The 20,393-nt window shown below is 49.4% G+C and overlaps 1 protein-coding gene across 6 annotated transcripts in view; it reads right to left on the bottom strand.

Moving 5' to 3' along the window:
• ccdc18 (coiled-coil domain containing 18) overlaps window positions 1-20,393 on the bottom strand; it is a 239,684-nt gene that overhangs the window by 116,901 nt on the left and 102,390 nt on the right. For all 6 annotated transcript variants that reach the window (XM_072510511.1, XM_072510508.1, XM_072510507.1 and 3 more), the window contains 2 exons: window positions 16,033-16,105; window positions 15,743-15,859 (listed from right to left, as the gene is read on the bottom strand). In XM_072510511.1, the coding sequence (XP_072366612.1) occupies window positions 15,743-15,859; window positions 16,033-16,105 (190 nt within the window). The remainder of the gene's footprint in view (window positions 1-15,742; window positions 15,860-16,032; window positions 16,106-20,393) is intronic.

Genomic DNA, 20,393 nt, shown 5'->3' with positions numbered 1-20,393 from the left:
TTCTTCACGACTCCCTCATCTAAAGCCATTCTCCAGATTGCTTTCTGTGCAGAATTTAATATTCCTCTTCTCAATCTCTTTTAAAAGCGATTTGCTTTGACAATTGTTCGTTACAGAAATCCACTTGCTAACCATCCACAGCATAAATATATCTTTGTATAACTTAACATTAATTCTTTTTGATGACTATCCTAAAATTGTGAACCCTAATTCCCACTTCAACAAACATTGAAAATAATTTATAGACATGGGGTGGGATTCTCCCGCAATTGGCGGTGCGGCACGTGCGCCAAGAGCAGCGCGAACCACTCCGGCATCAGTCCTCCCGGAAGTTGCGGAATCCTCCGCACTTCCGGCGGCAAGGCCAGCGCTGGAGGGGTTGACACTGCGGCAACCGCTGACGAAGGGCCGCCGCCAGCCGGCGCGAGATGGCGCATGCGCAGGACTGCCGGCGTGTTTCCTGCGCATGCACAGGGGGTTTCGTCTCCACCCCGGCCATGGCGGAGCCTTACCGAGGCCAGCGCTGAGGGAAAGAGTGCCCCCACGGCACAGGTCCGCGCGCAGATCGGTGCCCCCCCCCCCCCCCCCCCACGGGGGCCAGATCTCCCCCCCCCCCCCCCCCCAGGCCGGATCTCCTCCCCCACCCCCCCATGGCCGGATTCCCCCATCGAGGACCCCGCTAGACAGCCAACAAGCCAGGTCCCGCTGGGGTGGACCATGTCCATTTCACGGCGGCGGGACTGGCCGAAAACGGGCGGCCGCTCAGCCCATCAGGGCCCGGAGAATTGCCCCGGGGGGGCAACGGCCCCCGACTGGCGGGGCGCAATCCCCGCCCCTGCCCGAAGACCGGCGCCGAAGAATTCGGCAGCCAACGTCGGAGCGGCAGGGTGGGATTCACACCGCCCCCCGGCAATTCTCCAACCCAGCAGGGGGTCGGAGAATCCCGCCCATAGAATTTACAGTGCAGAAGGAGGCCATTCGGCCCATCGAGTCTGCACTGGCCCTTGGAAAGAGCACCCCACTTAAGCCCACACCTCTGCCCCATACTTGTAACCCAGCAACCCCACCCAACCCCTTTGGACACTAAGGGCAATTTAGCATGCCCAATCCACCGAACCTGCATGCCTTTGGACTGTGGGAGGAAACCGGAGCACCCGGAGGAAACCCACGCAGACACAAGGAGAGCGTGCAGACTCCACACAGACAGTGACCCAAGCCGGGAATCGAGCCTGGGACCCTGGAGCTGTAAAGCGACAGTGCTACCGTGTCACATTAGTTAAGTAATCCTTTGTAAATAGTTGTTTGGTAGTATAGAACTGGAGTACTGCTGAAGAAGTGAGGCATGCTGAAGATTGTTGTCTTGCACTCGTCAGGACATTTTGCAAAAAGTGTTGCATGAAGGTCTAACATAGAGGGCAAATATACCGTAAATGATAAAACTCTGAGGAATATAGAAAGTCAGAGAGATCTGGGGGTGCAGGTACACAGATCTTTGAAAGTGGCAACACAAGTGGACAAGGAAGTGAAGAAAGCATGCTTGCCTTCATTGGACGGGGCATAGAGTATTAAAACTGGCAAGTCATGCTACAGTTGTATAGAACCTTGGTACGGCCGCACTTGGAATATTGCGCACAATTCTGGTCACTACACTACCAGAAAAGATGTGGCGGCTTTGGAGAAAGTGCAGAGGAGGTTTAACCATGATGTCGCCTTGTCTGGCGGGTGTTAGCTATGTGGAGAGGCTGAATAGATTCGGACAGTTTTCATTACAACGACGGAGGTTGAGTGGTGACCTGATAGAGGTCTATGAGATTATGACGGGCATGGATAGAGTGGATGGACAGGCACTCTTTCCCACGGTGGAGGGGTCAGTCACCAGGGGGCATAGGTATAAGGTCCGCGGGGCAAAGTTTAGAGATGTGCGAGGCAGGTCTTTTTACACAGAGGTTGACGAGTGCCTAGAACGCGTTGCCAGGGGAGGTTAGTGGAAGCAGATACATTAACAGCGTTCAAAAGGCATCTCGACAAATACATGGATAGGATGGATATATAACGTTACAGCACTAGGAAGTGCTGTGGGTTTTGGCCAAGGGTGGTATCATGACTACAGGTTTGGAGGGCTGAAAGGCCTGTTCCTGTGCTGTATTGTTCTTTGTTACATTGATATAAGGAAAACGCAACTGTTTGAGAAACGAGTGCTGATTGGTTGGCAATTGGTAGAGGTGTTGCCATGCAGAATGGCGGCATGGTGGCACAATGGGTGGCATGGTGGCACAGTAGTTAGTACTGCTGCCTCACAGCACCAGGGACCCAGGTTAGATTCCAACCTTGGATGTCGGTCTGTGTAGAGTTTGCACATTCTCGCCATGTCTGTGTGGGTTTACTCCGGTTTCCTCCCACAGTCCAAAAGATGTTAGGTTGTAGGATTGAGGTTCTAGGGCGGGGGAATGGCCCAGGTGGAGTGCTCTTTCGGAGGGTCGGTTCAGACTCAATGAGTCGAATGGCCTCCTTCTGCACTGAAGGGATTCTATGAATGCACCAGTTGATGGTGACTGACAGTATGAGTCAGGAACGGCTGTTATTTATTTGTAAACCCTTTCTTATCGCCCTTTGAAATTTAACAACTTAACACAACAAACTTTATTTTTCTCAGTGGTAACTTGACCACAAAAAGGTAGCTGAAACACGTTGTTAATAAAGTTAATAAATAAAGTTAATCTTCTTTAATATATAAAAATAATGAAGTTAAAATACAGTATGGACTCAAAATCGGGAGCAGCTAGTTAGGCATTGAAATAACAGTATTGAAATAGAATTAGAACAAGTTAATTATGAATACACAGAGGTAACAACTAATGACATCATAGCACTTACCAATGACATCCGCAACGGATTTAAATAAGAAGATGCATAATAATGACACTCTATAACACATATCATCTCCCCCCTTAAAGTTTAATCCCCTTTAAAAGACAGAAATACAATGAAGCTATTGCCTTAATTAACATCAGCCTTCAGGAGCTTTGTGACTACACTGTGATCTGCACAGTAACACTGGTGATTCCATCAACTCCTCGTCCACTTTGCCTTTTATGGCATTGGGCAGGCATTGTCAAACTCGGGGGCATGACCCGTGGGTGGGTCACGGGCGGGTGTTGGGAGGGTCAGGGAGCCGTCCGTCGCGGCGCTCCCCATCGCGCAAATTTGCGCGCAGCAGCCAGCTGTTAATAATGCCGGCTGCAAGCAGCCTTCAAAATGGCCACGAACATGTTTTAAAAAATGCGGCCGCACTGCGCATGCGTGCTAGATCATCCGCGCGCATGCGCATGCACGCTGATGGTCTGGCACGCATGGGCAGTGCGGTCGCTTTTTCTTTTTTAAACGGTCGCAGCTTTTTGTTTTACAAGTTTGGGGGGGTTTTATTCATTTATTTTATTCATTTAATTTTTATTTTTCTCATTTCTTTTACTTTTTTTTTACAAGTTCTATTTGATAAAATTTTACAGGAAAAAAATGCAGAACTTTGGACAGATGGAGACTCCATACTTTCCGACACCGGAAGGCTTTACCTTCATCCAACAGGTTCCATTGGAGGAGCGTGTACGAGGGCCAAAGGGACCCAAAACCATTTCCTCCATTTTTGTCAGCAGCAAACAAGGTAAGAGAAAATGATGGGTCACGCAGGTCGACCGGCGTGAGTCGCTAAGGACAGCCGGTTGGTAAAAATGGGTCCCCGGGACTTCCGGGTGCGGCGATGACCAGCTAAGTCGCACGTTTCGGCAGCTCCCGGTGGAACGGACTTTTGAGCTCTTGATAGGAGCCCCAACGGCAATTTTAACGGCTAAAAACACTGTGCGGTAAACCAGAAGGGAATCCCCCCTGGACACGGATGGAAAAAGGAGAGGAAAGTGGCCGGATTGCGGTGGATCCTCCAGAGCAGCGGCCAGGAAGGCAAGCACAAAGCAAGATGGCGTCGGAAGGTGGCAGTTTAATATGGGGCCCTGACCAACAAGAGTTCCTGCGGCGCTGCGTGGAAGAACTTAAAAAGGAGATGAAGAAGGAGCTGTTGGCCCCGATATTACAGGCGATTGAAGGACTAAAGGAGGAGCAAAAGACCCAGGAGCAGGAGCTTCGGATCATGAAGGCAAAGGCTGCTGAGAACGAGGACGAAATACAGGGCCTCGTGGTGAAGACAGAGATGCACGAGGCACAACACAAAAGGTGTGTGGAAAGGCTGGAGGTGCTGGAGAATAATGCGAGGAGGAGGAATTTAAGGATTCTTGGTCTTCCCGAAGGTGCAGGCGTCGGGGCATATGTGAGCACGATGCTTCACTCGTTAATGGGATCGGAGGCCCCGACGGGCCCGTTGGAGGTGGAGGGAGCTTATCGAGTTATGGCGCGAAGACCGAGGGCTGGAGAAATTCCTCGAGCCATAGTGGTGAGATTTCTCCGATATAAGGACAGAGAGATGGTCCTCAGATGGGCAAAGAAAACCCGGAGCAGTAGGTGGGAGAACGCGGTGATCCGCGTATAACAAGATTGGAGTGGGGAGGTGGCAAGAAGGAGGGCAAGCTTTAATCGGGCCAAGGCGGTGCTGCACAAAAGGAAGGTTAAATTTGAAATGCTGCAGCCGGCAAGACCGTGGGTCACACATCAAGGGAAACACCACTACTTTGAAGCGGCAGAAGAGACATGGACATATATTGTCGAGGAGAATCTGGAATAAGCGGGCTAGAAAAAGAACGTTTGGGACAAAGTGGTGGGGTGAAGGGGGGTGAAATGGGGGAAGAGATGATTTCCCAAGTTGTTAATCCTGCGACCCTGTAACTTTTCTCTCTTCCCCATGTCGTGGGGGAGGGGGGGAGGGAGGATGAGGAGCTAGGGGCGCCGGCCATTGGGGGCGGGGCCAAATGGGAAGCGCGGGCTTTGTTCCCGCGCTTTGGTAATCATGGCGGGAACAGGGAAGCAGGAAGGAGGGGGCCTCGCACAGTGGGGGCCGAGGTCACGGGGGGAAGCCGAGGTCGGCCAGAGTTTGCTGACTTCTGGGAGCAACATGGGGTGCAATTACGCTAGAAAGGGATCTAGCGGGGGGGGGGGTTAACTGGGTTGCTGCTGCTGGGGAGAAGGGGGAGCTGGTATGGGGTGGGGTGGTCGGGGCGGGAGGGCGCCGTTGGGGGGAGATACGGCTACGTGGGAACCGGGTGAGGAGCTGGATTGAAAAAGGAGTTGGCTAGTCGACAAGTGGGGGGGGCAGTAAAGAGCCCCCCAACCCGGCTGATCACGTGGAATGTGAGAGGGCTGAACGGGCCGATAAAGAGGGCACGGGTACACGCACACCTAAAAAAACTTAAGGCAGATGTGGTTATGCTGCAGGAGACGCATCTGAAATTGATAGGCCAGGTCAGACTTCGCAAAGGATGGGTGGGGCAGGTGTTTCATTCGGGGCTAGACGCAAAAAACAGGGGGGTGGCTATATTAGTGGGGAAGCGGGTAATGTTTGAGGCAAAGACCATAGTGGCGGATAGTGGGGGCAGATATGTGATGGTGAGTGGCAGATTGCAAGGGGAGGCGGTGGTTTTAGTGAACGTATATGCCCCGAACTGGGATGATGCCAATTTTATGAGGCGTATGTTGGGACGCATCCCGGACCTAGAGGCGGGAAAGTTGGTAATGGGTGGAGATTTTAATACAGTGCTGGACCCAGGGCTGGACAGATCAAGGTCCAGGACCGGAAGGAGGCCGACTGCAGCTAGGGTGCTCAAGGACTTTATGGAGCAGATGGGTGGAGTAGACCCCTGGAGATTTAGTAGACCTAGGAGTAAGGAGTTTTCGTTTTTCTCCTATGTCCACAAAGTCTATTCACGGATAGACTTTTTTGTTTTGGGAAGGGCACTGATCCCGAAGGTGACGGGGACGGAGTACACGGCTATAGCTATTTCGGACCACGCTCCACATTGGGTGGACCTGAAGATAGGGGAGGAAAAAGAACAGCACCCACCCTGGAGAATGGACATGGGATTATTGGCAGATGAGGGGGTGTGTTTAATGGTGAGGGGGTGTATTGAAAGGTACTTGGAACTCAATGACAATGGGGAGGTTCAGGTGAGAGTGGTCTGGGAGGGGTTGAAGGCTGTGGTTAGAGGGGAGCTGATATCTATCAGGGCACATAAAGAAAAGCAGGAGGGTAGGGAAAGGGAGCGGTTGTTGAAAGAACTTCTGCGGGTGGACAGACAATATGCGGAGGCACCGGAGGAGGGACTGTACAGGGAAAGGCAAAGGCTACATGTAGAATTTGACTTGTTGACTACGGGTAATGCAGAGGCACAATGGAGGAAGGCACAGGGTGTACAGTACGAATATGGGGAGAAGGCGAGCAGGTTGCTGGCCCACCAACTGAGGAAAAGGGGAGCAGCGAGGGAGATAGGGGGGGTGAGAGATGAGGAGGGAGAGATGGAGCAGGGAGCGGAGAGAGTGAATGGAGTGTTCAAGGCAATTTATGAAAGATTATATGAAGCTCAGCCCCCGGAAGGGAAGGAGAGAATGATGTGCTTTCTGGATCAGCTGGAATTTCCTAAGGTGGAGGAGCAAGAGAGGGCGGGACTGGGAGCACAGATTGAGACGGAGGAAGTAGTGAAAGGGATTGGAAGCATGCAGGCGGGGAAGGCTCCGGGACCGGATGGATTCCCAGTGGAATTTTATAGGAAATATATGGACTTGCTGGCCCCGCTACTGATGAGAACTTTTAATGAGGCAAGGGAAAGGGGGCAGCTGCCCCCGACTATGTCAGAGGCATCGATATCGCTCCTCCTAAAGAAGGAAAAAGACCCGCTGCAATGCGGGTCCTATAGGCCCATTTCCCTCCTGAATGTGGATGCTAAGATTCTGGCCAAGGTAATGGCAACGAGGATAGAGGATTGTGTCCTGGGGGTGGTTCATGAGGACCAAACTGGGTTTGTGAAGGGGAGGCAGCTGAACACAAATATACGGAGGCTGCTAGGGGTAATGATGATGCCCCCACCAGAGGGGGAAGCGGAGATAGTGGTGGCGATGGATGCCGAGAAAGCATTTGATAGAGTGGAGTGAGATTATTTGTGGGAGGTGCTGAAGAGATTTGGCTTTGGAGATGGGTATATCAGATGGGTACAGTTGCTGTATAGGGCCCCGATGGCGAGCGTGGTCACGAATGGACGGGGGGTCTGATTATTTTCGGCTCCATAGAGGGACAAGGCAGGGATGTCCTCTGTCCCCGTTAATGTTTGCACTGGCGATTGAGCCCCTGGCCATAGCATTGAGGGGTTCCAGGAAGTGGAGGGGAGTACTCAGGGGAGGAGAAGAACACCGGGTATCTCTGTATGCGGATGATTTGTTGTTGTATGTGGCGGACCCGGCGGAGGGGATCCCAGAGATAATGCGGATACTTGGGGAGTTTGGGGATTTTTCAGGGTATAAATTGAACATGGGGAAAAGTGAGTTGTTCGTGGTGCATCCAGGGGAGCAGAGTAGGGAAATAGAGGATTTACCGTTGAGGAAGGTAACAAGGGACTTCCGGTACTTGGGGATCCAGATAGCCAAGAATTGGGGTACATTACACAGGCTTAACTTAACGCGGTTGGTGGAACAGATGGAGGAGGACTTTAAGAGATGGGACATGGTGTCCCTGTCACTGGCAGGTAGGGTGCAGGCAGTTAAAATGGTGGTCCTCCCGAGATTCCTTTTTGTGTTTCAGTGCCTCCCGGTGGTGGTCACAAAGGCTTTTTTCAAGAGAATCGAGAAGAGTATTATGAGTTTTGTATGGGCCGGGAAGACCCCGAGAGTGAGGAGGGGATTTTTGCAGCGTAGCAGGGACAGGGGGGGGGGGGGGGGGGGGGGGGGGGGGGTTGGCACTACCGAGCCTAAACGACTATTACTGGGCCGCCAATGTTTCAATGGTGTGTAAGTGGATGGGAGAAGGGGAGGGAGCGGCGTGGAAGAGATTGGAGAGGGCGTCCTGCAGGGGGACTAGCCTACAAGCAATGGTGACGGCGCCGTTGCCGTTCTCACCGAAGAAATACACCACAAGCCCGGTGGTGGTGGCTACATTGAAAATTTGGGGGCAGTGGAGACGGCATAGGGGAAAGACGGGAGCCTCGGTGCGGTCCCCGATAAGAAATAACCATAGGTTTGTTTCGGGGAGAATGGATGGGGGATTTGGAGCATGGCAAAGAGCTGGGGTAGTACAATTGAGAGATCTGTTCGTGGATGGGACGTTTGCAAGTCTGGGTGCGCTGACGGAAAAATATGGGTTGCCCCAAGGTAATGCATTTCGGTATATGCAACTGAGGGCTTTCGCGAGGCAACAGGTGAGGGAATTTCCGCAGCTCCCGACGCAGGAGGTGCAGGATAGAGTGATCTCAGAGACATGGGTGGGGGATGGTAAGGTGTCGGACATATATAGGGAAATGAGGGACGAGGGGGAGATCATGGTAGATGAGCTGAAAGGGAAATGGGAAGAAGAGCTGGGGGAGGAGATTGAGGAGGGTCTGTGGGCTGACGCCCTACGTAGGGTAAACTCATCGTCCTCGTGTGCCAGGCTAAGCCTGATACAATTCAAAGTTCTACACAGGGCGCATTTGACTGGAGCACGGCTCAGTAGATTTTTTGGGGTAGAGAATAGGTGTGGGAGATGCTCGAGAAGCCCAGCGAATCACACCCACATGTTCTGGTCATGCCCGATACTACAGGGGTTCTGGGTGGGGGTGGCAAAGGTGCTTTCGAAGGTGGTGGGGGTCCGGGTCGAACCAAGCTGGGGGTTGGCTATATTCGGGGTTGCAGAAGAGCCGGGAGTGCAGGAGGCGAGAGAGGCTGATGTTTTGGCCTTTGCGTCCCTAGTAGCCCGGCGCAGGATATTGTTAATGTGGAAGGAAGCCAAACCCCCGGGTGTGGAGACCTGGATAAACGACATGGCAGGGTTTATAAAGTTAGAACGGATCAAGTTCGTATTAAGAGGTTCGGCTCAAGGGTTCACCAGGCGGTGGCAACCGTTCGTCGACTACCTCACAGAAAGATAGAGGGAATGAAAAAGAAGAAGACAACAGCAGCAACCCGGGGGGGGGGGGGGGGGGGAGGAGGAGGAACCGGACGGACTCTCAGGGATGTCATTGTATATGTATAGACACTTGTTATAGGTAATGTATATTGGATTGTTGGATTGTATCTTTGGAGAGTAACTATTTTTGACAAGGCAGTTGCCACATGGTTTTGTTTTTGTTTTTGTTTATATATTATTTATTTATTTGTTTAAAATTGGCCACGGTTATTTATATTGCTTTGTTGTTGTTCAAAAGAAAAACTATGTACTGTTATGTTTGGCCACAAAATTTTGAATAAAATATATTTTAAAATTTTTTTTAAAAATGGGTCCTCGGAAAATAAGTTTGAAGAACACTGGCATAGGGCACTGTCCATGGTTTGAAAAATAGAGGTGTGTCCTGAGGATCCGCAAGCAATTTAACTGCAATATACCCAGTTCATCTTTGAAAACTGTAGGATATTTCTGAATGACATCCTCCGTCATTTGTGTGCGTTATCTCATTCCAGTTCAACTGTAATCACGCCCAAGTAGACTAGGCCCATTCCCTTTACCATCAGGAGCCGTGCTCTTGTTTCTTGGCTGTTATATGCAATGTCTACCTCTAACGTTCCAAGCAATAGAAACATAGAAAATAGAAGCAGGAGGAGGCCATTTGGCCCCTCGAGCCTGCTCTGCCATTCATTATGATCATAGCTGATCATCAAGTTAGATACCCTGATCCCAACTTCCCCCCATTATCCTTGATCCCTTTAGCCCAAAGAGCTATATCGAATTCCTTCTTGAAATTACACAACATTTTGACCTCAACTACTTTCTGTGGTAGCAAGTTCCACAGATTCACCACTCTTTGGGTTAAGGAATTTCTCCTCATCTCAGTCCTAAAAGGTTTACCCTTTATCCTCAAACTATGATCCCTAGTTCTGGACTCCCCCACCATTGGGAATATTAATTCTGAATCTATTTTGTCTAATCCTGGTGGAATTTTATAAGTTTCTATGAGATACCCTCTCACTCTTCTAAACTCCAATGAATATAATCCTAACCGACTTAATCTCTCCTCATGTGACAGTCCAGCCATCCCAGGAATCAGCCTGGTAAACCTTCGCTGCACTCCCTCCATAGCGAGAACATCCTTCCTCAGATAAGGACATCAAAACTGCACAGAATACTCCAGGTGTGGCCTCACCAATGCCCTATACAATTGCAATAAAACATCCCCATTCCTATACTCAAATCCTCTCGCTATGAAAGCCATTTGCCTTCTTTACTGCCTGCTGCATTTACTTTCAGTAACTGATGCTCGAGGACACCAAGGACTAGCTGAGTATCCAACTCTCTCAATTTACACCCATTCAAATAATAATCTGTCTTCCTATTTTTGCTACCGAAGTGGATAACCTCACATTTATCCACATTATACACCATCTGCCATCATAGAATTTACAGTGCAGAAGGAGGCCTTCGGCCCATCGAGTCTGCACCGGCTCTTGGAAAGAGCACCCTACCCAAGGTCAACACCTCCACCCTATCCCCATAACCCAGTAACCCCACCCAACACTAAGGGCAATTTTGGACACTAAGGGCAATTTATCATGGCCAATCCACCTAACCTGCACATCTTTGGACTGTGGGAGGAAACCGGAGCACCCGGAGGAAACCCACGCACACACGGGGAGGATGTGCAGACTCCGCACAGACAGAGACCCAAGCTGGAATCGAACCTGGGACCCTGGAGCTGTGAAGCAATTGTGCTATCCACAATGCTACCGTGCTGCCCATGCATGTGCCCACTCACTCAGCCTGTCCAAATGCCGCTCAAGCATCTCTGCATCCTCCTCACAGCTCACCCTCCCACCCAACTTGGTATCATCTGCAAATTTGGAGATAATACATTTAGTCCCTCGTCCAAATCATTAATTTATAATGTGAACAGTTGGGGGCCTTAGCACAACGTGGTGTTTTACAAGAAACATACATGCGGGAACGAGACCAGATCAGGCTCCGGAAGGCCAGGGTCAGCCAGATGTTCCACTTGAGCTTTGACAGTGGGGCCCCGAGGGGTGGCGGTCCTTATCAACAAGCTGGTTCAGTTCCACGTGGAGAAGATGAAGGCAGAGTGTGTGTGTGTGTGTGTGTGTGTGTGGGGGGGGGGGGGGGGGGGGGGGGGGGGGGGGGGGGGGGGGGGGTCATAAATATGCGAGGGACCCAATCCCTGAATTGTTGGTGTGCAGGAAGGAACTGCAAATGCAGTTCGACTTGATATCAACGGGCAAAGCAGTGTGGCAGTTGCGGCGGGAAAAAGGGGCAGTTTACGCATATGGGGAGAAGGCAAGTAGAATCTTGGCACATCGATTAAGGCGGCGGAAGGCAGATAGGGGATTTTTCAGGTTAGGGACCGGGAGGATAAGTTGATCTCCGATCCAGAGAAATTGAGTGGTGTGTTCAAGGCTTTTTATGAGAAGTTATATTTGTCAGAACCACCAAAAGATGGACAAGGGATGGCGAGGTCTGGAGTTTCCCACGGTGTCCGCATTGTTTGGAGGAGATCCAGGGAGTGTTGAAACAGATGCAATCAGGAAAGGCACCACGGCCGGATCGGTTTCCGGTGGAGTTCTATAAAAAGTTCATGGATCAGTTGGGTCCACTTATGCTGGGCATTTTTAGAGACTCCTTAGAGCGGGGCACTGTCCCAGGGACATTGGCGCAGGCGTCCCTCTTGCTACTCTTGAAGAAGGACAAAGGCCCCACAGGGTGTCAGTCATACTGTCCAATCTCCCTGTTGAACGTAGATGCCAAATTGCTGGCCAAGGTTTTGGCTTTAAGACTGGAGTCATGCCACCCGGAGGTGATAGGGGAACATCAGACGGTGTTCGTGAAGGGGCGGAGGTAGATGTGGTGCTGGTTCCTGCAACTGGTCCAGTGGTGGAGATCATTGTAACTCTGGACGTGGAGATGACATTTGACCGGGTGGAGTGGGGATACCTCTTCTCTTTACGGTATTGGAGAGCTTTGGGCTGGGACCGGTTTTGTGTCCTGGATGCGGCTGCTGTGTGAGGCACTGTTTGCGAATGTCTATACTAATAATATTACTTCTGAGACCTTTCAGCTATATCGGGGCACGAGGCAAGCAAGTCCGCCGTCTCCTTTGTTGTTTCTGATGGCAATTGAGCTGTTGCTCATGGCGTGAGCTTGGTGAGCAAGGCAAAGGCAGACTTGCAGGAAGTGGGATGGTCTCCCACTATTGCTGGTGGGCCGAGTTCAGTCAGTTAGAATGAATGTCTTACGTAGATTCCTATTTCAGTGCCTCCCGGTGTTTCTGTCCAAGTTTTTTTTTCAAGAGGTGGACCGACCTATCACTGGATTTATCTGCGTGGGCAAGATCCGAAAGATTGAAAGAGGGGTGATTCAGAGGAAGTGATAGGCTTCACACTACCAAATTTGTTATTATTATTGGCAGGCTAATGCAGAGAAGGGGCTGGGATGGAACGGAGACCCGGGGTATCGATGGAATTGGAGTCAGTTAGGGAGACGATCTTGGGAGGGTTGGTAATGGCACCACTGAAATGTTCCAACAAATCCAGTGGTGGTGCCCACACTTAAAATCTGGAGGCAACGCCACCAACATTTCAAATTGGGAGCAGCCTCACGAGTGGCTCCCATTTGTACCAATCACCTATTTGAGCCGGCATGGCTGGATACCACATTTAGTGCATGTTGGGAAAGAGAATTGGAGAAAGTAAGGGACCTATTCTTGGAGGTGTGGTTCACCAGTTTGAAGGAGTTAAGGGAGCAGTACGGGCTCGAGGATACGGACGGGTTCAGGAACCTTCAGGTTAAGCGGTTGTTGCCGGCCTTCCCGGTGGTACAGTTATCTACCTTGTTGGAGTGGATTTTATCCTGTGCGGGATCCATGGAGGGTAGTACATTGGAATGTACCACTGAATAGTGGGAGAGGAGTTGAGTTCGGTTGAGGGGTGAAGGTGAAATTGGTGGAGGAGTTGGGGCTGATACTGGAAGAAGGGATGTGGTGTGAGGCGTTGAGGGAAAACGCGAGCGACATCGGTGTATTTATGTCTTTTGTCATCTTTTGTATGAAATGTTAAAAATTCAATAAAAATCATTTCCAAAAAAACCACCTGGTATTTTGCCTGTATCTGAGGATTGGAAAATTATTAGAGCATCCGCTATTTCCTCCTTGGCTTCTTTTAACAGCCTGGGATACAAGCCATCCGTTCAGGGTGATTTATCTACCTCGAAGGATGACAGTCCCTTCAGTACTTCCTTTCTCATTATGCTTATTGTATCTAATATTTCATTTTTTAATAAAATACTTTTATCAGGACATTTATAATGTTAACAATTTTCAAGAGAAAAAAACCCAAAGTGAATAACACACCCAACCAACAACCAAACCCAGCCAACATGGCGTACATACACAATTCCCCAATCCCATTTTCCACCTTATACAACCCCTCCCCCCCCCCCCCAATCCTAACACCCACCACCACAGTGGACAGCTTAATTTTCCCCAAAGAAGTCGATAAACGGCTGCCACCTCCGGGCGAACCCTAGCATCAAGCCTTTTAAGGGCGAAATTGATCTTCTCAAGCCTGAGAAACCCAGCCATGTCGCTAACCCATACCCCCCGATTTCGGGGATTCTGGGTCCCTCCACGCCAAGAAGATCCATCTCTAGGTTACCAGGGAGGCAAAGGCCAAAACATTGACCTCTCTCGCCCCCGAACTCACGGGTCATCCGACACACCAAAAATCACTACCTCGGAAACACCCTTACCTTCAATACCTTCAACATGACGTCAGCAAAACTCTGCCAAAATCCCCTAAGCCTCGGGCATGCCCAAAACTTATGGACATGATTCGCGGGCCCTCCCGTACACCGCCCACACATATCCTCCACCCCTTCAAACAACCTGCTCATCCGGGTCACAGTCACATGCGCCCTGTGGACCACCTTGAATTGTTTCACGCTAAGCCTGGCACTTGACGAGGACGCGTTGACTCTCCTCAGGGCATCCTCCCATAAACTGACCTCCAACACCCTGCCCAGTTCTTCCTCCCACTTTCGCTTTACTTCCCCTATCAGGGCTCCCTCCCAATCCATGAGCTCTTTATAAATTTCCGATACCTCCCATCCCCCCCATTCCCATTTTCAACACTACCTAGTCCTGTACTCCCCTCCCCCCCGGGGTGGCAGGTGCGGAAAGATTGAGACCTGCCTCTGCACAAAGACCCTCACCTTCAAGTAGCGAAACCCATTCCCACCAGGCAGCTCAAACTCCTCCTCCAAACACGGAAAGCCCCCATCTATTAACAAGTCCCCAAACCACTTGATCCCAGCCCGCTGCCACTCCCGAAATCCCCCATCTAGCCCCCCTGGCGCGAACCAGTGGTTGCTACAAATTGGTGCCCACACCGACACCCCCTCCACCCCCGTATGTTTCTGCCACTGTCCCCACACCCTCAGGGCAGCGTGTGGAGTTCCATGCCGGCGAGACACTTTCTCCTTACTTTTGTAAAAAATAATGGATGCCTTTATCTCCTTGCTATCTTTTTAAAAAGTGTTTTAGAGTATCCAATTAAGAGGCAATTTAGCGTGGCCAATCCACCTACCCTGCACATCTTTGAGTTGTGGGGTGAGACCTACACAGACACAGGGAGAATGTGCAAACTCCATATGGACAGTGACCCGGGACTGGGATCCAAACTCAGCCCTTGGCGCCGTGTGATCTCCTCGCCACCTTAATCAAATTTGTATCTCAAAGCTCAGGTACTGTGTAGAATATTATCAATAAGGTGTATTTCCTTCCCCTAATGTGGCATCCAAATGTAATAACCTATATTTTTCTACAACTACTGCCTTCCTTTGCCTAACGTCCCTATCTTCCCTCAGTCTTTTACAGCCATTGCAATTGACATCCCTCCCCCATATAGTGCCAGTTAATTTTGATATTATTCTCCTGACTACTAAATCCAGATGATTTATTGCTGTATTTGGCGACTTTGTTTGATGCTCTACAGTCAGTGGAACAGTTAGAGGAGATACTAGGATACATAACTTAGTAGAAATTTATTTACAAAGAACTTTCCTCTCCCTGTCCCTCTTTCCCAATCAATCCCTTTGAGTTATTTTCCACAATTGGCAATTTTTTTTCTGACTTGGGAGAAGATAATTGGCTCATGCGGAAGGAATCTGTAAATTATCTTCTGGGTAAAACACCAGATGAGTAAAACAGATGAAAGTGAGAGCAGCCCTTTTACAATGCAGTATTGAACAGACAAATAGACAATACGTAGACAGCATTAAGTTCTATACTATATACTTAAATACATGAATTATGAGTCAGCTTTATGAAAAATAGTGCACATTATTTTATATAATTGCCATTTGGTGCAATGACTCACTTGGGATAGTCCATAAAAATGACTGAAAAGGAAAAACAATATTCAAATTTGGCATTCAGCCCGTCAATTAGAATCAACTCTGCAATATAATACATATTTCAGATTTTCAGCAAGCTGAAGAAAGTAACCAGTTTTGCTCTGAAAATAATCACATTGGTTTTGTTTTTTGAGTTTGAAGTGAATTAAACAGAAGTTTGGTTAAAAAAAAAGTTTGACTTTGATAGCAATATATAATATCAGTATAATTTACCTCTTCAGACTTCTTTCTCATCTGTTTCTCTTGCTGGTCCCGGTTATCTTCAACTTGCTGCAACTGCATTTTCAGCTCTTCCTTGCAAATCACCAGGGCTGTTTCCAGCCCTTTAACCTGTTTTTGTTCAATGAAACATTTAAAAGCTTGAGATTAAAGATTACTGACTAAAATGCACACATTTAATAAAATGGTCACAGAATTTGAAGTTACTAATTATTTTTTTAATCCATTTACTATCTATAAAAATAGAGATGTTAAATTAAAAGTATAGGCTAAAGTTTACAGACTTTGGAAGTTTCTTCTTCTGTCTGATTTTGTAAAGTTTTTAATACAGCATCACTTCTGTCAATTTGTTTCTTTGTTTCCTAGAAATATAAATAAAATGTTCAAATTATGCTGGCATGGAATAGATAACACCAACTTTACAAATCTGCTAAGAACAAGGGTTTGACTCAGATAAGAAAAATAACCAAGTATTGAAAAGTTCACATAAACATTCACATTGTTCTGTTGCTAATGAAAATGTCCTTTTCAACTTTTGACCATTTTATGAACAGAAACATTAATAGCTCGTGCTCTGATTTTCAAGCTGTGAATAGATCAATTCACATATCTATATACTTCTGAGCATAGTCATAAATTGGCTAGTCTCCTCCTCAGCTGAATTAGCTATCAGGTCAACAAATTCTCCTTTGACATGGTTGATGCGACATGCAACACAGGCATAATGATTTGGAAATGATTTGTAATTATTAGAGGTCTGTAATCTGAACCTTTCAAGTAAGTAGGTGCAATTGCTGCTTTACAATTAAATGAAACAGTTGTAGGTTTAGTTATGCTAAATCAATGGAAATGATTCCCAGATCTTTGTGTCGGCCACAAACTTAAATAGGTGTTATGACAATGGAGCAGACTCAAAAATTACAACGAGAACTTGATGCAGAAGGTGGGCGGCAGACTTTGCATCTGTATTTACCAAGGAAGAAATTGCGACTGAAGTCAGTGAAAGAGGGGGTAGTTGATGTCGAATCTGACGGGCGACAAACACTCATGAGACGCACGGTAGGATACACGGAGAGATTTATTAAGATACACTACTAAACTCCCATGCCCCAAAGGGTCCCCCTCCCCGACATGCACCCAGGCTGGAGTTTCTATAATATGGAGCCTTCCTGGTAAAGGGGGAAGCTCCTCCCCAATTACCGGGAGAGTTCATACTCGTTATGAGTTAAGGAGAAACTGCCACGGCAATAGAATGTCCATGTCCTCTGACTGATCGGTGGGACCCGTTATCCGTTTTGCCTGGTGTCAGCTTTCCAGCGTTGAAAGGGCTGGCTCAGGAGACGTATACCTGCGGTGCTTCCGTACCAAGCATCGAGGCTGGACCGGCGAGGTGGAGAGGGTGTGGGTATCGCCGTGGGGGTCGATGGAGCTGGATCTGCTTCTTCCTACAGCTGGACATCCAACTTGGAGCTCGAGGCGGGATCCGCGCAGACGGCATCGGCAGCTCAACCTCCTGGCCCTCGACGGTCGGGTCCCACTCGCGGTGGATCACGCTCGCAGCCACAAATGCCTTGAACTCTGCACTAGTAAAAGCGGGCACCATTGTCGGAGACCAGTACCTCTGGGATACCACGTGCGCTGAAGGTGTAGTGCAGGTGGTCTAGTCGCCTTTGCAGTTGTTGCCTGCATCCTGTGGACGTCGAGCCACTGACTGTGCGTCTACAATGACCAGGAACATTGAACCCTGAAAAGGACTGGCGAAGTCTATGCGAAGGCGCAACCATGGTCGGCCGATCATTCCCATGGATGTAAAGGCGCCGCTAGTGGAGCCTTAACATAGAACATACAGTGCAGAAGGAGGCCATTCGGCCCATTAAGTCTGCACCGACCCACTTAAGGCCTCACTTCCACCCTATCCCCGTAACCCAATAACCCCTCCTAACCTGTTTTGGTCAATAAGGGCAATTTATCATGGCCAATCCACCTAACCTGCACATCTTTGGACTGTGGGAGGAAACCGAAGCACCCGGAGGAAACCCACGCACACACAGGGAGAACATGCAGACTCCGCACAGACAGGGAACCAGCAGGGAATCAAACCTGGGACCCTGGTGCTGGGATGCCACAGTGCTAATCACTTGTGCTACCATGCTGCCCTTCTGGTGCTCCTGGCATGGTCGACATCGTTGGGCCAGATTCTCAATATCCGTGTCGATGCCCGGCCACCATACATAACAGCAGGTGAGCATCTTCATCTTCGACACCCCTGGGTGTCCGTAATAGCGGTCCTGTAGTAGGGTGGCTCGCCTGCGTCCCGGGACGACCACCCAGGTCCCCCAAGGGAGAATGCCATCCTCCATGACGAGCTGCAGAACTTTGGAGGTGTAGGCCTTCAAATCGTTAGGTAGCACCCTGTGCTGGGCCCATTACAGCATCATGCGACAGACCAGGACAACTGCAGGTCTGCCTGGATCTAACTCTTTGTTCGGGCAGCCATCCCCGGCAATGAGTCCATAATGTAGAGCACAGCCACCACCTCCTCTGCAAAGGGGACATAAGTGGCCTTGTGGAGAGGGGAGGCGAGTTATCCGTGTGCGGGATCTTCGCGCTGGGGCAGTGTTCCAAGTTGTACTCATATGCCCCCGGCAATAGGGCCCAACGCTGGAACGGGCGGACGCGATCGGGAAAATTGCTCGGTCTTCTTTGAATATACCCAATAACGGTTTATGGTCAGTATAGACCGTGCAAATGTGCCCATAAACATATTGATGGAACTTACGGACTCCAAAGACGACTGCCAACCTTTCCTGTTTGATTGCATGAGATGCAAATGCGATTAGTTGCTCTGATCCATCTGCCATGGGTGGACAGCGCCCACCCCTAAAGGGGACAGGTCACATGTTAACAGCACCATCCGTACCAGCCTCTCCGAACAGGCGCCAGAATGTGGCGACTAGGGGCTTTTCACAGTAACTTCATTTGAAACCTACTTGTGACAATAAGCGATTTTCATTTTTTCATTTCATTTGGTGGGGTCGAAGTGTGTTCGTCATTTTTAGATGGCAGCTGCTATTTTACCGCGTCGAATACCCGCTGTTGAGACGGTGTCCAGTCTCATGGTTGACCCTTCTTTAGCAGAGTGAAGGGGAATGAAGGGGGTGTGGGGTTGGCAGGTTCGGGATGAATTTCCTATAATAATTCACTATTCCGAGGAAAGAGTGTAGTTCTGTCTGGCTGCCGGGGATGGGGGCCTGTTTCATTGCCACAACTTGTCCTCTTGGTACCCCAAATAAGTGACATCACAGGAATGAAAAACACATTTTTCCCACTGGAGGCGGACGTCCGCCTGTTCTAAACACCGGAGGACGTCAGCCACATTCACCAGATGTTCCTAGTCGGACACCCAAGTGATGAGGACATCATCCAAGTAGGCAGCCACCTTCAGCAACCCTGGGTGTTCTCCATCACACGCTGGAAAATAGTTCATGTGGACAAGACCCCAATCTGCAACTGCGTATATTCGTATAAACCGCTGTGAGTGCTCACGGTGACGAACTGGCGGGGGTCCGGGTCCAGTGTTAACTGTAGATATGCATCATTCATGTCCAGTTTTAGGAGCAGATAAAGTTTGCCCTGAGAGGATCGGCTCAAGGGTTCACCAGGCGGTGGCAGCCATTTCTCGACTACCTAGGGGAACGTTAGAGGGAAGACAGATGACCAGCAGCAGCAACCCAGGGGGAGGGGGGGGGGGGGGGAGGGGGGGTTTAGTTTAGGTCAAAGATAAAGGGGTTTTGTTACTTGTGTATTGTTTAAAATTTCTGTATTGTTATTGTTGCGTTTGCTTTGTAAGAGGGGAAAAATTGTTGTTTGGGAAAAAATTTTCAATAAAACATTTATAAAAAAAAAAAAAAAAAAAAAAATTCATGTCCAGTTTTGTGAATGTTCGTCCTCCGCTCAGCTTTGCACAGAGGTCCTCGATGTGGGGGACTGAGTATTGGCCCAAAAGGGAAACGCAATTCACCGTCATCTTATAGTCCCTGCAGATGCACTGAACTGTCTGGTTTGATAACCGGCATGACCAGGGCGGCCCAATTGGCAACTGTACAGGGTAGATGATTCCCAAATGTTCAAGCTGGTCCAATTTGGCATTTTTCAAAAATGCTTCTTGAGGGGTGAATTAATCAAGTTGCCTAAAACAATTGAATGATTCTATAGGGTAGATATTAAGAAACTACAGAGAACAATCTTCAAGTAAATGCTAGATATTTAGGAAGTCAGGAAGATCTTTTCCAGTCAAAGGGTCCCAGAGCCTACGGGGGCAGGAGATGTCGCCAGCAATGCATGGCACCGAGGCCAACACTACTAGGGTGACGACCGCAGTAGAGAACCTGGTGCACAACGTCAGCAGCATTAGTGGAGGTGTCTAAGGCGTGGCTCTGCAAGTGACAGCCATGGCTGAGGGCCTCAGCAGAATGTCCAACTCGCTGGAGGACGTGACCCAGTACCAGGCTGACCTTGATGAGGCACTGAGGGACATCACCCGGTCTCAGATAAGAAAGGCTGAGCATGTCCTAGTTGCAGGTGGGCACTGAGGAGCATCGTCGAGTGCGTCAACATGGTGCAGACAACGGGGAGCTGCCAGGGC

Source organism: Scyliorhinus torazame, chromosome 7 (assembly GCF_047496885.1).
Source record: "Scyliorhinus torazame isolate Kashiwa2021f chromosome 7, sScyTor2.1, whole genome shotgun sequence".
Taxonomy (NCBI): Eukaryota; Metazoa; Chordata; class Chondrichthyes; order Carcharhiniformes; family Scyliorhinidae; genus Scyliorhinus; species Scyliorhinus torazame.
The sequence above is the reverse complement of the archived record's forward strand: the minus strand, read 5'-3'. Positions and strand labels throughout refer to the sequence as shown.